The sequence below is a fragment of the Manis javanica genome, chromosome 9, assembly GCF_040802235.1.
Source record: "Manis javanica isolate MJ-LG chromosome 9, MJ_LKY, whole genome shotgun sequence".
Classification (NCBI taxonomy): domain Eukaryota; kingdom Metazoa; phylum Chordata; class Mammalia; order Pholidota; family Manidae; genus Manis; species Manis javanica.
This window is the reverse complement of record NC_133164.1, coordinates 11,299,358-11,317,130: the sequence shown is the minus strand read 5'-3', so window position 1 is coordinate 11,317,130 and position 17,773 is coordinate 11,299,358. Positions and strand designations below refer to the sequence as shown.

General features: G+C 48.3%; 1 protein-coding gene across 5 annotated transcripts in view; it reads left to right on the top strand.

Annotated features, from left to right (window-relative positions):
- FARP1 (FERM, ARH/RhoGEF and pleckstrin domain protein 1) overlaps nt 1–17,773 on the top strand; it is a 282,743-nt gene that overhangs the window by 242,967 nt on the left and 22,003 nt on the right. For all 5 annotated transcript variants that reach the window (XM_017660585.3, XM_037024954.2, XM_037024953.2 and 2 more), the window contains one exon: nt 915–1,048. In XM_017660585.3, the coding sequence (XP_017516074.1) occupies nt 915–1,048 (134 nt within the window). The remainder of the gene's footprint in view (nt 1–914; nt 1,049–17,773) is intronic.

Below are 17,773 nucleotides of genomic sequence, written 5' to 3'. Positions count from 1 at the left end.
ATTTGGGTCCTGGATTATAGGAATTTGATGGCAATAGTATATTTAATTCAGAATATGCTCTACAAAAATTTTTATATTTGTGGTTTTTAAGTGCAGAGGAAGAAAGTTTCTAAAGTGGAGAAAATTAAGTGTTTTTCTGTCTGCATGCACCATTAGAAAACTTTTCACTTTTGCCCACTAGCAAACATAGCTTCTGTATGGGGAGACCTCAGTGGTGATAGAAATCTGTTTGTCTATGATAATAAATTGAGCTCTGTCAGCAAAATCTTCTAGAAGATTGCCTTTCATTATTTTATCAGTTCTGTTCAGTCTTGAAAACAAATTCATTGCCAATATCTTTATGACCTCTGGATTCTGGGGAAGAGCTGGTCATCGGGGGGCCAGTTAGAACCCTTGGGTTTCTGTGTCTCTGGACGTGTGCTCAGGGAGTCTTGTGGGATCCTGCCCAGCCTCACCTCCAGTGTGTGAGGGCAGGGGCCTTATCTCTGTGGTTCGGCCACCCAGTGGTTAGTATCTTAACAGAGGAGCAGAGATGAAAGTTCCTGAAGGACTGAACCGGAGGGTTTTCAGTGGAATAAACCAGTGATTACCCAGCGGGTAATCAGAATGGACGGGTTGGCCAGAATGGACATTTTGGTTTGAGTAGCTGTCCATTTCCAGGATTTGTCCTAGCTTCAACAATTTATTGGTAACCAATTTCAGAAAGCAATAGTAAAGAGATGGATGCTTCTTACCCCGTCTAATGGAAGAAAGGGGAAGCAGTAAGGCCTGGAAGCTCCAGATGCTCCTGAAATGCTGCCAACCCAGCAAGAAAGCCCTTGTTCTCTAGACCGGAAGCTGTGTTACTTCTGAAGAACTGTGGACATTCATGATCTATTTTTATACCTCTAAGAGTGTCCTGTTTTTACCCCCAGTGGTTTCAGAGCACAGTGAGCAAAGACGACTCCATGCCCGAAACATTGAAAAGTCTCATATTCCCGAATTTTGAACCTTTGCACAAATTTCATACAAATTTTCTCAAGGAAATTGAACAACGACTCGCCCTATGGTGAGTGCAAAAATTATGTTTAATAATTATATTTCTTCCTATCTCCTCCTCTCTCTCTCTCTCTCATTCTGATGTTACTTTTATGTTCCTTATAAGCAGCAGTTATAAGCAGAGATCAAAGCAAGCCAATTTAAGTTGATCTTCTCTTAAATTCTACACGTATTTGGAGCTCATCTTGAATTTTTTTTCCTATGGTTTACAGTCTTCAAAATGCATGTTTTCTTATCATTAATTTCACAAAATAAAGTTACTAATTACTTCTGGAAGGAAGGTAAGGGTGATAGAGAATGAGGCCGAGGAGGGACTTTTGGGGGTGTTGGTAATAGGTTCCTGGTGCCGCTTTGTAGCATTGTTCCCTACCTATACGTCTCATGCAGTTTTCAGTACTATGTTTTGGTGTTTAAAAAGTGCTTTGAAGACTATAGAGCCCTGTGCACCACACACAACACACTTTGACCTCGAACCCCACTTCTAGGAGTTTATCTTAAGGATACATTTTAATGTCTGAAATGACATATGACTGAGATACCCATGGCAGAATTAAAAGACTGGAAATATCCTAGAAGTCTATAAAGAGCAGATTGGTTAAAAATAACATTAAGTCTACCCATTAAATACCAAATAAAACATTGATCTGAGGAAGAGGGTGGTGCAAACGATCAGGGAAAACTGTATACCGCAGACTGCAAAATCTGATGTACTGCTACCTAAAATAGAACCTTTTATAGAAAATTCTTAGGGGGCTCTTTAAGGCCGTTGTGTGTAGACAAATGGGGAGTTGACTGTCTACTAAATATGCATTGGAACAATGCCAAGAGAAGGTAGCAAAAGGCTTCTACAGTGTTCTTGGCAGAAATGGAGCCCCTTGTATCCTGTATCCTCACTCCAGGCGGGAGTGTGGTTTAAAGTGGCCGGGGGCACTTAGTGACGGAGGCCCTGGGTGAGGCTCTCGCCCCAGGTGATTCCAGACCATGGGATTCGGCATGACTTGGACAGGCTAGCAGAGCTGTGCCCATGTTGTATAGTGAATGTGCTCAGGCATCCTGCTTTGTATGCTTTTTAAGGTAATTCATGTGCAGTTCCCTTTCCTGTGGTAGAAGGAGGTGGGAGATTTACAGAGATGTTCCAGGAAGGAGAGTACAGCCAGAATTAAGAAATAACAGGTACACAGAGTCAGCCTCCCTGAAAATGGGGACAGACGGAAATGCCTCTTCAGGGTCTTGCTTTAGGTTGGTGCTGTGAACGCAAGAGAAATACCAACTTTCAAAATTAAAACCAAAAAAAATTTTGACACAAATTGAACTTTATTTTACCTTCCCAAAGCTGACCTGGCAACTTCCACCTGTATCCTGCCGTGTTTGTTGCCCTGTGGTTCATACAAAGCAGAATGATGCTTTCATAATGGAATCAAAGACCCTACAACTCTGAGAGATCAATTAACAGTTTGTTTTCTGGCCAGTGAGACATGTAAGAATGTCGTCTTACATCTTCCTGCAGGCTCAGAGCATCTTGAGCCAGTATCACTGTAGCAGTTTCAGTCCACCTGAAGGTTGAATTAAATAACACCAGGGACATCCCACATAGGAAATGTCACTAGCTGGTAGTATCCTGGCAGCCGAGTGTGTGGCTTCGGCTAGTTCCTGGCACCAGAGAGAATAAGTGCCATACTCTTGTATTTATCTGTAACCGTAAATCTTCAGCATCTGGTCTTTACCTGTGAAAGACTCACCAGTTGCTTAAAAAGCAGCCACTGCCATTTGTTTCCCAGAGATCTCTGCATGTGTCTTTCAAAGGTTTATTATTTTATTCATGTTTTACATGAAGATACCAGAAGCATGTATAAGATGCAGAGCTGGAGATACAGCAGATAATCAATATGCGCCTTAGGACAGGACCATCAATAGCCTTGTAACAATGGACCCAAACCAATTTGATAGCATTTACCAGGAATAAGTGCAGAAGTCTACCATGAAGTTCAGCTAGTCCGCTCCTCAAGTGCATGGTGAGGAAGACCTGGCTTGGCAGGGATTCAAGGCAAGACAGCTGAGCATGAAGGAATTTAGTGGGTGCCAGTAGAATAACATGGAGAGAAACCAGTGTCTGTGTAGCTTTTATCACTAGCTGCTGCTTAAAAATTACCTGGAACCTTTGAAAAAAGTCTTAATAATTGGGCAGCACTGTCAGACCCGTTACACCAGAATCTCTGAGACATAGGACCTGAGCATCAGTATTTCCTAAGGTCTCCCAGGTGGTTCCCATGTGCAGCCAGGCTGAGAACCTCTGCCCTAGACTGCCTCCTTAGGAAGCATGCAGAGTGGTTGCCCCCGAAACTTCAAGGCTCAGAGCTCCTCCTGAATACTATTCCCGACTCTGAGTTCCCCATTTGAAATGGGATAATAAGAGAAGGCCCTTCATTAAAACAAAAATAGAACAGAACAGAACAACTGTTGGAACAATGGGTACTTGGTCTGGAAGAGAGCTTTTAAAATATGATGGCTCTCGTCAGACTGGTCAAATGAAAAAGGGGGAAAGCGTCTTCTTAGTTGTACCGGGGACAAAATCTAAACAAAGAGTGAATTTCCGAAGAGGCACATTGTATCTGACTAAAAAAGGATTTCTGAATATTAAGTGCAGCTCGGCCAAGAGAGGCAGGCTTATGGGGCAAGAGCTCCTCCACCTCAGGGTTTCTCGAGCAGAAGTCGGCTGTTTCCAGAAGGTATTTATTGGGTGAAAGCCCAAACCTGGCAGTGCGTCAGAGTCGCCTGGGGTTGGTGGGCAGGGGAGTTTTGAAAAACCACAGATTACCAGGCCCCATCTGGCTCTCCTGAATCGGAACAGGGGGTGAAACCGAGAGGTATTTTAAAAGCACTTCTTGAGATGACTGTGATGAATACCTTTCATGGGGCAGCTGATGAGGAACAGCTTTGACACATGAAAGCTTCTGTGATTCTTTCTGGTTCTAAGTCTTGTTTCTTCTGAGAGATGAATGAATGAATGCACTCATGGGCAGGTGGGTGTGGAAGTGGGCACGGGTCAGGCTTTGCCCATTGGGGTGTGCAGTCTCAGAGGGGAGGGAGCTCATAGAGCGAGAAGGGCCAGGCCTCATGGAGGAGTGGGCCACATCCAGTGTGGGCGTGGGGCGTTGCTGGCCAGTCCTGCCGTGGGCTAGCGGGGCCATCGATGCCTGCGCAAAAGAGGGGACTGGTGAGTGAACCTACTTGGGGAGGAGAATGGGTCCCTGGAAGGTGAAGAAAGGAGTTCTGACTGACAGACCGTGTGTCTGTGTGTGTGTTGTGTGCACGCATGTGTGGGGAACGTGGGACGGCTGCCTCCAACCTTCACCGCCGCAGCACCACCCGAGGCCTGTGTCTTGCCATCTGCAGTCCTGGCAGAGCTTTGTTTGCTCATCTGTGAGATGTGTTGTCTCTACCTCAGGGCTGTTCCCGAACTACATGAGACGATGTCTGTAAAGGACTTAGTGTTCTGCCCCACACATAGAAAGGGGGAGCTGGTCATTTTTCATATAAGCTTCTTATTTTGAAATATTTGTAGATTTAAAGAAAAGTCAGGCAGTGGTTTCTGCATCCCCCACCCCCTCCCCCAGATGTCGGCCTCTCACGTCACCAAGCACATCCGCCAACACAGAGTCCAGTGTTGGTACGTTGCTATTGACCAAAATCCAGACTCTTTGCAGTGATAATATTTTAAATTATTATTTAAGTTATATAATTTGGGGAAGAAATCTAAAGTTTACTATGCAGCTAATGTTTTCCCCAAATTTGGTACTTAAATGATACAGCCACCATGCTTTTCCCTGTAATACTACATTAACTTGTCACATATTTCCATCAAGAGTGATGGAAATTATAGGGCAGCAAAGTTAATAAGAAGTTTTCCTAAGTGATTAGGCTGAACCCTGGCTTAGTATACACCCCTGCCTGGACCCAGCACTGCCTCCTAAGTAAACACACCTGAGAAGAGAATGGACTGATCCGTCCTGGCAAAAGCCCAAGTTACCCTGTTTCTTCAAAAACAAGGAACAGGTTTGGTGACTTCTGAAAACATGAAGAATGCTTCCCTTTTGAAAGCAAGGACATTTTACTCAGCTGTTCAAATGCTTTCAGTGAAAGCCACCTTCAACTTTTGGCCTTCAGTCAGGAGGCACAAATTTCAGCTCTGAAATGACTGGCAGGCACAGAGCGCAGGCTGGGCAAGTCATGCCCCAGAGACACATGAATACCTGTGTGGTCCTGTGTGCTTGGGAGGCTGTGTGTCCAAAACTCAGCTTGCAGCTGGCAGGGAGCTGGTCCAGGGAGAGTCATGCAGAGAGGCACTCGGGCTAGGCTGTGGGCACTTGGTTTCTAATAGACATCAGCTGCATTTTTTAGAAGACACTTGCCGTAGAGTCACTTGGAAGGAGCACAAAAGTCTTGCTCGGAGGACTGGATGTCCAGATGTCACCAGGCAGATGAGTCAGGGCTCATGGGGGACAAAGGAGAAGAGAAGGGGAGGCCCCTCTAGCTTTGAGCCTAGTTTATAGGGAGGATGGTCATGAAATTACAGAAGAAAGGAAGAAGCAAGTGCAATGGGGAAGAGGAGCCGGCGTCGGGACACGGCAGTTTTGAGGGGTCAGTGATGTAGGCATTTGGAAGCACAGGCCTCGGGCCTGAGAAAGAAGTCAGGTGCAGTCATGTCAATTCGAAAATTCCCCAGAAATCAAAGAGGAATCAACTCTTTAAGGAAGAGAGACTTGACACCAAAGAGAACCAGGGACCGACTCTAATTGAACACTTTTTTGGCAACTTCCCACTAATGAAGCTATGGCAGAGCAAGAACCAGCACAGGAAACAGAAGAAACCAGCAGAAATTTGAGAAAAGAGTGACTGAGCAGGGGTAACAGGGCCCCGAGGAGAGCACCGTGGGGAGGGATGGCTGGGAGAGGGAGGGCAGGCTGAGGGTCGAGGTAGCGGTCCTGGGCACGCGGGAGCAGGTTCGAGATGCTGGAGTTCTGCAGGAGAGAGGGGGCGCTGGGAGGGATCGCCCATCCGTCCGGAGCGGAAAGGAGCCTCCTGTTCCGGGCATGTGGCACCCTTCCACGTGTGGTCAGGAATTGCACCAGTGGAGCAGTTTAGTCTCACCAGACCCTCCAGTGACTGACTTGGAGTGGAAATGACAGAGTGAGTCATAAAATTGTTTGCATGACCCCCCTAAAAAGTGGAATATCTTCATAGTAGAACCAGTGAACAATCATAGGACAAAAATGAATAAAATGTTTTTCTTATCACCCTACCAGCTCTTTGAAACTTCAAGTCTTCATGCTAGACTTAAAAGAAAATCATAGGGATTCCTCGAAAAATTAAATAGAATTACCATGTGATCTAGCAATTCCACTCCTAGGTTTAACATCCAAAGAATTGAAAGAAAGGACTCAGATACTTGTCCATCAGTGTCCATAGCAGCATGATTCACGTAATAGCCAAAAGTAGGAAGCAGCCCAACGTCCACTGACACGGGAATGGATAAACAAAATGGAGTACAGCGCACAATGGAGTAGTATTCAGTCCTAAAAAGCAGGGATGTTCTGACATGTGCAGTAGCATGGTTGAACCTTAAAGACAGTATGTTCAGTGAAGTGAAAGCAGGACAGATACTGTGTGCTTCTAACTACATGAGGCCCCTAGAGTATCAAATTCATAGCGACAGGGAGAAGGGCGGGTGCCAGGGCTGGGGGGAGATGGGGACTCCGTGTTCAGTGGGTGTGAAGTCGTAGTTTGGGAAGATGACAAAGTTCTGAAGATGGTGGGAGTGGGGGGGTTGCACAAGTGTGCAGATATACTCAGTGCCACTCAGCTGTACACTTAAAAAATGGTTAAGATGGGACTTTGTATGTTATGTGTGTTTTACCACAATTTTTTTAAAAATAGAAAAGGGAAAAATCACAGGGAATCCGGTGCAGGATGAGAGAGGCTTCAGGACATGCCTTGCACATGAGGGTCTCCGTGCCCACGCAGTTAACTGTGGGGGACTGACGGGTGTTTGCTAATTGAATTGCCTCCGTTCTGACCCAGCAGAGCAGCAGCCAGGCCTTGATGGCTGTACTGAAATGCAGACCTCGGTTTAAAGCTCAAACCACACTTCGGCTGAGAGCTCTCACCATCTCACTGCTGCCTGGTGGTGGTGGGCAATCTGTCTTTTCCTTCCACTCATGGGCCTCAGAGTGCACACTCTTCCCTTTGGGTCATGATCCCCCTCCTGAGGGGAGGATCTTTTCATCTCCCTGCTGTTTTGCTTTATTGCCCAGCAGCTCAGAGAGGACTTGGGGCTTTGCACAAGATGGGAAGTGGAAACAGAGCGCACCTTCCTTAAGGGGCCCAGTTAGGGGTGTGGTGGGTGGGTGGTCGGATGCCGCCCTCTTCCCTGGGGTGGGGACTAATGATGTTGAAACACATTGCTTCTCTGGCCTGTGTTTGAATTTGGGTCCATTCTGGGAAATGCTGGGAAGGAACCTAGAGCTTGGCAGCCTGTCCTGAGCTGGCCGCACACACGAGCTTCCTGTAAACAGGCCGGGCGGGGACATTGGTCTCTTGCAGGGCCCTGGCGGCTTCCTGCAGTGGCCACTACCAGGCCTCCCTGCACCACGCAGGAATGCTGCTCTACCTGAAGCACCACCAGAAGCAGGTTCTCTAACCTCCTCTCTCAAAAGGAGCAGTATCCCCTTGTGGCTGATGTGGGTGTTAGACCCAGGCCCTAGCACAGCTGCAGTCCTACCTGCCAGCGTGGTGGCAGCACCACCACGCTGCATCCCCAGATCACCAAGAAGGACCCATCAGGCCCTTGGCACTGTACTTTGGAAAGGCTGCCAGGGGCTGATGGTTGCCACCACCCAGCAAGTACAGGCTGGCTTTGCCCAAGCAGATGGCTAATGTAATACCTAAGCTTTGGTCCCCTTGAAGTTGGCATCTCTAGGCAGTTGCCTGCATCTGTGTAAGGAAAGGATCTGATTTCTATATTGTTTTGTTGCCCAAGATCAAAATATTGTTAACAATTGGCTGCAGAGAATCCTTGTGCTTATTTTGTGGCCTGATCATGACCGTGGCCCACGCGCTTGCTCATCACTGCCTGATTCTTACCGGTCGTGGTCCAGGCTGGAGGTCTCCTGTCTGTCACAGTACATTTGCTAGTGTCAAAGAACAGAATTCCACCAAGCATTTGTGAAGATCTAATGGGCTATTCATTAAGTGATGGGCAGTACCCCACTCAGCAGGTAGAGAGAGGCTCTGAAGGGCTACAGAAAGGGAGAGGTTTCTAAAGGCAGGACAAGGAAGTCAAATAGAAAAAAGGATTATCTCAGGTGAGGTCACGTTCACTTGGGACAAAAGGGTCTTATTAGGTGGGGGATGGACAGGACACATGTGACAGTTCTGTTAGCAATGCCAACAGAAAATTCCTGACTGATGACATTTCTCGGGGAGGTTAAAACTGCGGTTGGTAAGGTATTAAACCCCAGTTTGGTGACTTGGCCTTGAATGATTTCTCGTTTGTAAACTGCATCACAACTCTAGCTAAGAGTCTTCTTTATTGTGGTTTTAAACACTTCTATGCCTCATCTTCCCCAGATTTGGAGACAGTTTACAAATGGAAAATAATACAAACAAAGGATAAATAAGGGCACTTAAAGCTGCACCATCCAACATGGTAACCATTAGCTGCTTGTAACAAGTTAAATTTAACATAAATTAAAAATCTGTTCCCTCAGTAACACTAGCCACATTTCAAGGCTTGGTAGCCACACATGACCAGCAGCACCTGTATCGGAGAGCAGATCTGAGACGTACTTCCATCATCATGCAACGATCTCTTGGATAACATTGGTCTAAAGAGTGAAGAAGAAAATAGGACTCATCACAATGACAAACACAGGCCCTGGCACACGATAGTCGTGCAAAACACTTAGAAAACAAGGGCATGAAAATGTCTCGGTTTCCTCCACTGTACACCCTGAAGAGTAGTCAGTGTGTATATGTCACGTACATAAGGCTCAAGGATTGATCTTTTATAAGGGAGGGGTGTCTGGCAAAGGAGGATAGATAGTGTTTTACACATAAAATCATATTCACGTGCAAAGTTTGTGGCATTAATATTAATAGTTAATGACCATTAATGAGCAGTTACAATGTGCACACTGTTTGCATTGCACAACTGCAAAGTTGGCATTATTGGTCAAAATTAAAATGACCATTATTTTTTAAAAAAAATTAAAATGACCACACTTTTCCCACATGATCTTCAAAAACAGGGTGGCAAACTGCAGCCCATGGTTTGGTCAGCCACCTGTTTTGTTAAAGTTTTATTGGAACACAGCCATGTGCATTCTTTTACTCATTGTCTATGGCCACTTTTGTGCTGTATCAGCAGAACTGAGTAGTAGTGACACAGACTATATGGCCTACAAAGCCTAAGATACTTGCTACTTTACCCTTTACAGAAAAAGCTAGCTGACCCTTGTTACAAAAGAACTTCCCCAGGTGTAGATGTTATTATTCCCATTTATGATTAGGGAGATGAGACTCAGAGAGGTCAACCCCCTTGCACACAGCCACACAGCCCATAAGTGACAGACGCACAGTAGGTCTTGTCTGATCCTTAGATTGTCCCTTTGCTGCAGTTTTGTTGAACTCCAGGTTTTACACCTGGAAGGGGCCTGGGAGAGCATCTGCAATGGTTCCCCGTTCTTCAGAGGAAAAAATGGGGGAGCCACTTGTCCTGGGCCCCCCAGCAGAAGCCCAGCCAGCACCCATGTCTCTGACTCCTGTGTCCTGTCTTCCCGCTCCTGGCTCCCGGAGGCCAGCACTGTGATGGGGAGGCCCATCTGCCCTGAACATCTTCCTCTCAAAAGTGGCAGGAAGCTCATAGCATCTGGTCAACAATAGTCCTGTGGTGACTTTGCTCAAGTACTGCCTTTAGGTCTTGAACTTGAGAAAATGGATTCAGATTTTATCTAATCTACCAAGAGACTTTTTATAGCAGAATGCCCACCACTTGGATGGTTATATTGGGGTAACTGCTGTAGAATTTGGCCTGGCCACTTACCCTCAGAGCCTGTTGGCCCACTCCCGCATAATCGCAATCAAAACAACAAAAATGACACCTACCAGGCACTGTTCTAAACATGTTACACATATTGTTTAATACTCACCACACTAAGATACAGGCCCAGATGCGGAAACGAAGCCTCGTGAGGTGACGCAGCCGGCCCCGGGTGGCAGGTAATGTGGGACTTGAACGCAGGCCGTGGGGCTTCCGAGTCCTTCGCATCTCGCTCTGTGCCTCTAAAACCTCCCACCTGATGACCTGACATGGCCTTCTGCCCTCTCCCTGTGGAACTGCTTCCAGGGCCTTAGTTTTAAAACCACATGTACTGACTTGCTGAAGGAACACACACTTTTTTTAGACCATGTGGGCTGTCGGGCACTGTTCTCTTCATCAGGTGTGTTAACCTCCCGCCTCCCTCTCTGAGTCTCGGTGGGGGGGCCTGCTTGTTAAAGTGTACATGATGTCCTAGGAACTTCTGAGGACCTGTATTTTGTGGCAGTTTTCTTTACTCCCCATCCTTTCTGGGAATTCTAGAGCAGTGAATTTTTTTTGCCTGTGGCTAAAAGGGAGGCTGAGAGGGGTCCTAGAGGAGAGGGCATTGTCTCTTGGTGTGTGTTTGGCCTGATATAGGTCTTTGCTGCGAAGACCACCCAATGCTCTGCCGTAGGGTCACAGTGAAGGAGGACTTCTATTTTATCTGCTTTACTGTTTTGTTGGTGAGAGTCTTTGCTAGTTGCCGACATGAACTGACTGCTTCCTGTGTGCCAGAGACTGTCGGATGCTATCCGTGTATCGTGGCATTTCATCTCTACGAGAACCCCACGAGGTAGACATGGCTGCTCTTACTTCTTCACCTCGCGGGTGAGGAAATGAGGCGTGAGAGAGGGCAGGTAACTTGGCAACATCACACACTAGTTAAGGACAAGACTGGTTTTTGAAGCCAACTGGTCTGGCTGTCACGATGCCTTTAGTTCTAGAAGCTTTAGGCCTATCATGTAGAGGGAAAGAACTCCTAAGAAACAGGTTCGCTGCTATTCACTTGTAACGTGAGAACCTGTTCCTGGCCTCCCGGGAAACCTCGGCCCTAAGTGTGGTGTGAAATAGGCACTGCCCGCTGATGCACGGCTCAGCGCTATTCCTGGCCGAACACACTCACAGGGCAAGGATGTGACACTCTGTTTTCTCCCAGTTAAACATTTGGGTTTTTCTAGAACTTTTCTGTGACCTGTGTATTTGTAGTATCAGTTGTAGGCCTAGTAGGGAAATAAAGAAAAAATAGACACTGGAGTCAGACTGACTTGAGTTCAAATCCCAGTTCCTTCCGTTTACCATTATGTGCCCTTGGACGAGTTCCTGAACCTTTCTAACATCAATTTATTTATTTGTAAATTGGAGATAATGATATCTTAACTATGAAAGAGAAAGTCGGTAAAGCATTTAGCACAGTTTCTAGAACATGGCTATCAACACGTTTGGCTAGCCCCCAACCACCCCAAGCAGGGCGCTTGCCGCTCCTCTCCCTGCCCTGGGGCTGTGCTGAGAGCTGCAGACACCCTCCCTTATAATAATACGTTATCAACCAGTGGAAGAGCCCACATTCTTTTGCTTTTCCTTTTGTTCATTTGCATCAGGGTCCATGTTGGCAAGCTTGGCAGGGTCCTCTTCCATTTATTCAATTATTATTTTTCATCCCTTCTCTATATCTGTCTCTTTTCAGTGTTCAGTGAACAAAACTAGTCACAACTCCTAGTCTTCTAGAACTATTCTAGTTACACCCTTCCCTGTGCAGCAGCTGCCAGCACCAGCCTGCTAAGATTGGAAGGGGGCATTGGGGACAGCTCAAGAGCTGCAGTTCTATTTTCTACTCAGGCCAGGCCAAGAGATCAAGGGATATCTGACTCTTTTCTCAGCACAGAAATCCTTGTCAGTATTCTAGAGGTGTTAAAAAAAATACTTTAAGACTGGCAACATTTGTACAGTAAAGTACTTGCTTTCTTGCAGCTTCTTTTTAAATATTTTTCCTTGAATTGTACCATTTGACAATCAGAAAAAATCTTATGGAATTATCCCCATTCCCCCCCACCCCCCATGGAAAATGAGGCTCTGTAAGTTGTTCAGCATGAAGCTACACCTATTTTCTAACTTTTCCTGGAGCCCATGAGCCTTGGGGCAGGTGAGGTAAACTTACCCTCTGGCTCTATCTAGAGCAAAGCTGTCCAGTAAGACTCACTGAGAGGGTGGAAATATTCTGTGTCTGCACTGTTCAGCAGAATGGACACACACTAACCACGTGTGGCTATTGAGCCCTTGAAATATGGCTAATGTGATTGAGGAATTGAATTTTAAAATTTCATTTTAGGGAGAGTTAAAATCAAAATAGCCATTATGTGACTACTGCCCTGGAGAGCACTTAGAGGCTTACAGAGAAGGGACGCTGGAGTAGAAGACAGACAGACGGACACAATCTTCCTTTCCCAGCCTGACTGGATGCCCCCGTACACCCTGCCCTGCTCCAGCTGCTTTCTCGGAATTCAGAATCTTTGCAGTAGCTGTCAGAGAGCAAGACTCCAGGGCGGTTCTCTGAGCCCACTGCTGTCTGCTGCAGCCAGATCAGGGCTACTGCCTCTCTGGTGTAAAAGCTTTTGTTTGGGGATTTTCAATGGTTTTAAAAACAAGACCATGCAAAAAGGGCTTAAAATCATCATTCTCAAAATAAACAACAATGACACTCATTGGAGATGAGACCTGAAAAACAGCTTGGAAGAATCTGGAATGGGAGGAAGTTAAGAGGAGATGTGTATTATGGGTGTGCCATGGGGCAGAATTGCTTATACACTTCCTTATCTGTATAGATTTATCTGAAGGTTAAATTTTTGTTTGTTTCCAAAGCAAGAAAAAGCACAACCGGACACTCATCTCCCCATTATATTCTGCCCCGGCCAGCGCTCCACTGTCCACCTAGGGCTCCCGGGACAGTAGGGTTGGTGTTTGCTTCCTTTTAACACATAAGTAAAATTGCATGTTCTCGGTCACACGTGGGAGCTAGTTTTTCTTGGACTCTCTGCCTCATTCCTTCTTGTACAGCCGACTGTGTTTGGAGAGCAAGCTACTTTCCTTAGAAAAACAAAAATGGTTTTTCCAATTGCCTGAATTACGTGTGGGTTTCTGCTGGAAAACACTTGAGAGCGAGAACTCTCCAGGTCACTGATGAGTTTGAAATGGCTCTTCTCTTCTGCATTTTAATGATGTGACCCATTAATTAGCTGGACTGAACCCCAGTAACCACACTGATCTCATCTGGTGCTGTCAAGCCGGCCAATGAGTGGGTCGTAGCTCGTGCTCCTCCTGTTAAACTGGAGCTGGTGTTAAACCTCAGGAAAGAAAAGCCATTATCTTTAAGCAACCCAGTAATGTAATCAATGGGCAAGAGACAGCCTAGAAGGTGAAGTGGCCGTGTTTTGACGGTGTGGATGCCCAAGATGAATCCCTCCCCTGGAGCTGCCGAAGGAAAACCCACATGCCCCAGCCCAGTGAGGGTGCCTCTCGTACAAACGTCTGCCCCACTAGTGAGGATGTGAATTAATCCTCAAATTAATGGGATTTTCTTCTCCAAGGATTTCAGAGGATATTGAAATCCACATACATTACATATGGCTCATGTACTTTATAGACAAATTAACCTATTACTCTGGCGAATTTGTTTGTATTTTGAACACAGTCACACCCCCTACGCAGCGTACTAAGGGAAGGTGTATCTTTACTCATTTACTTATTTACACATTAGCATTTCGCTTACAGATACACAAACACACCTGATGAGACTTTGTCTTCACATTTAGAATCACAGAACCACAGGGAATAATAAGAATAAGGATGTGATGTTTGTTTTGCATATGAAGTAAAAAATGAGGCTTCACAAAGTTAAATCTATTCTTGGGGTCAGGGAGAGCCCAGCCACAGAGCCAGGTGGAGAAACCAGCCCTCTGCTTCCAGGCTGGGCCGCTTGCTGTGCTGTGTCAAGATGATGAGATGATGATTCTTCATCTGAAGAGGAGGGCTGAGTGTTCAGTAAATGTGCCTGGACTAAGGCCGGACCGCTTGAAAAGCCTGGTGGCTCAGTCCCTGCCTGCTTCCTCGGGTAAAGAATCTCCTCTGACACCTGATCAAGTCCATGGCTGACATCCTGCTCTCCAGAAGACAGCCTCTCCGAGGGGCCAGCATCCTAGGGCGCACAGCACTGGGGATTGTATCCCCAGCAAGGCCTTCGGTGTGCTGTGAACTCTGCTTTAGGTTCCGTGTGGATTTCATGTTCGCCCTGGGGTTGGGGGAGCAGAGTGGCGGTTTATCCCGTCGGCCCCACCTGCATGTAAGCCAATGAAAGTGTGTCCCGGCTGTCAAAGCTGCCGCTGGTCAGCTGCTCTCCAGAGAACTGGCCCTTGTTTTCCTGTCCTCCTCCTCCTCCTCTCTTTGGCCTGTCCGCTGCTGAGTTACTGACAGCTCACCTAGTGGTGAATGGCGTGTTCACAGAGGGGATGGAGACTCGGCAGTTAAGGGGGGTCAGGGTGCAGCCTTGTGCTGAGATGACCTGTGCAGTTGCTCCTGGGAGTGCAGCAGTCATGGTGCGCAGGTCAGAGTTTGGCAGCACAGGTCAGACGTCTTAGTACCTGGGTTTCTGAAGGAAAATTGTCAAAAGAATTTTCAGCTTTGTTGCTGTGCTGTAATGACACAGACGCAAATGTGTGGCCCTGTTTTCCAAACAAGGACCCTCCCGTTTCATGTGAGGTTAATGTCCGGACAATGTTCCAGAAGAGTTGCAATTACTTCTTCATGTTTCCAATAATAAAATGGCCTTTTAGCTCTTTACATAAAGCCAATTTGTACTTGGTAGGTTTGGTGGCATTAACATGTAGAGGAAGTAAAAACATGACTGTATTTCTGTAGGAGCTGCGGGAGTTTCGGGGTTTTTCCCAGTTCCCATAGACCGACTGTTCTGGAACCACACAGGACGCTGCAGCGGGGGGCCGGGGGGACAGAGCTGATTGTACTGCTCGCATTAACTTCAGGGCCCCGAGCCTGGCTCCACCACACCATCTACAGCTGATCCCCTTTGAATTCAGCCTCAGTGTCCCCTGGGCACAGGGACTGATGTGATACTGACGCGGAGCAGTTTCTAAAGTGAGAGTGAAAATGCTAAGACACAGACACAGAATGGGCCCTGCTCGCCAGCCAGGGCAGGACGAATATCTCTTGAGTTTGGGGTTTGGACGTCAGTACGTTTTCTTGTAATAAATAGTTGGCCGAAGAAGAAAGGAAGTGAAGTCAGTGACATTTGGCCTTCCCCGCTGCTCTCTACCGCCCCCCAGGGCCCGCTTGCCAGACCGTCTTCTTCCTCAGACGGGGTTGTCTGTGAGAGGGCGGAAATTGCTTGTCATTAATGGAAGCTGGAGACCCCCTTTCTTCTGTGCCTTGTCAAAGGGCATGCCCGTTGGAAGTTTCGGGTCGGTTATTTACGTTCAGGTAACAGTTACATACCCACAGATCAAGTTGAACTTGTGCCATCAATACATGGCATTTGGCCCAAATCAGGCCATTCTGTCTCAGTAACACGTCCCTTGGTATTTGGGCATGGGGGGTGTCGGGGGTGGGGGTGCGGGGCTGGTGAGAGGGAAGAACTTTCCAGATCCCAGAAGAGCTCCGTGTGGTGAAGGTGCAGGGGTGGGTGGCACTGAGAAGCAGGAGGCCCCCACTTCAGGCAGGAGCTCCTTTATGCCCAGGTGTGTAGGAGAGCAGCCAGTCGGTTCTCAGCCAAACCCAGTCACACGTCAGGATCAACAGAGTGGCCAACCAACAACACTCCTCAGCACTGATTTGATTAATAAAACCATTGGCAGAAAGTCCAGAAAGGCCTCACTCTGCAAATGATGGGGAGGAACAATACTCGGTGATGAGCAGTGGGCTGAGGTCAAAGCAGAGCCTGGGTCTGAGCCAGATGCTCGGGCGTTCTCCGGTAGCCCTGTTTTGGGGGCGAGTTTGATCTGAGGAGTGGGGAAACAGTAGAGGGTCAAGGGAAGGTAACAGGTTCCTAGCGTGGGATGCGGCAGAACAGTTACATCATTAAGGAAGAAAATGCAGAGAGAGGATTGAACTTGGGCACAAATAACTGTGTGGAACCTCTCCAAGCGTGCAAGAAGGTCATTGCCCTAGGGCCCCCTGGAAGGTAGGAGAAATGCAGGACCTGGGTCAGGAGCCACGAGGGACATGTGGGTATCGATTTGGCACCATGCATTGAAACCACAGGGATAGAGGGAATCATGTAGAAGTAGGAGGTTGAAAGAGCAGATTCCCACCGCCGGATTCCGAGGCCCGCAGGCAGGAGGCCCCCGAAGAGGTCGATGGCAGCCTCACAGGCCACCTCAGGGCGTGCGGAGGGTGGCAGCCATTTAACTAGGAACGTGAATAGTAATTAAGGCAGCCTGCCAACAACCTGGCAGCTCCGAGGAGGCGGAGGGGATGAGGAGGGCTGCGTTGGGGGCCCCTGACTGGAGTGGGTGTGTTGGGAGGACTGGAAGGCGCGCAGCGGCGCTGGGGAAGACCCAGAAAGGCGCCGGGCGCACGAGGGACGCTCCGTCCTGTTTCCGAGAAGCTTTGATTACCTCCGGGGCTGGGCGCGCCCCCGCCGTGGTGCCGTTTCCAGCAGGTGCTGTTTGGAGTCGGGACCACGTCGCGTTGCCCACACACTCTCGCCTCCCCCACTTGCTGCGTCAGGCGGGAGCCCTCCTCCCCATCCTCCGCCCGCCCTGGGGTCCCTGATGTGTGGGAGCTGGGCCGGCAGCCCCGGAGGGCCGAGAGCACTCGGCGCCGCTGTAGCTGAGACGGACGGGGCGCCCCTCGGCCGCGGGAGGCCCGTCGGCGCCGGCACCTGGGCAGTTTGATCACCGGCCCCCTGCCCGGTGTTGCCGGTGTTCCCTTCCACTTGGACCACCTCTCACTTCCCACCTGAAGCCTCTTGCCCGGATTTTTACCTTTCTTTTAAATGCATCCCTTTCGTGTAAGATGGCTTCTAGCTCTCCTGGGGAGTTAGTTTGAAGACATCAGCCAAGCTTGCCGTTGGAAGTGTTTCAGTCGTCTCTGGGATATTCTTCCCTGGGTGGCGGGTAAATTCTGCTGCATGGCTCCGGAGCAGGGTCAGGACTCCCCGAGCTCAAGTACAAGCCCACTCCCACGGGATTACTGACGTTAGACAGGTGCTGCGGCTTCTGTGTGCCTTGGTCTCCTTAGCCGTTGCGTGGGGGTGATGCCGCTGAGGAGCAAAAGGACTTGTGCCTCTGGTGGGCTCGGCACGTGGCCCACACTCAGTAACTGTCCACATTAGCCCGCTGCTTAGGCCCCTGGACTGTCCACACTGCCTATAGCCTGGAGCCGTTACAAATAGGAATCTATCCCCAGATACAGTGCCTCAGGCCACACCTTTGTCATCGGCCACTCAGCATGTCCGAGCCTGGGCCCCCTCTCCCTGGGACGGCCCTCCGGCCTCTGCTGCCCCCACCCTCCCTGCCTCCACCCCATGCAGGGGCCGCCTGCACTCGAGCAGCCCCGTGTCTCACTTGCTGAGGGCCTTCCACACAGTCCTGT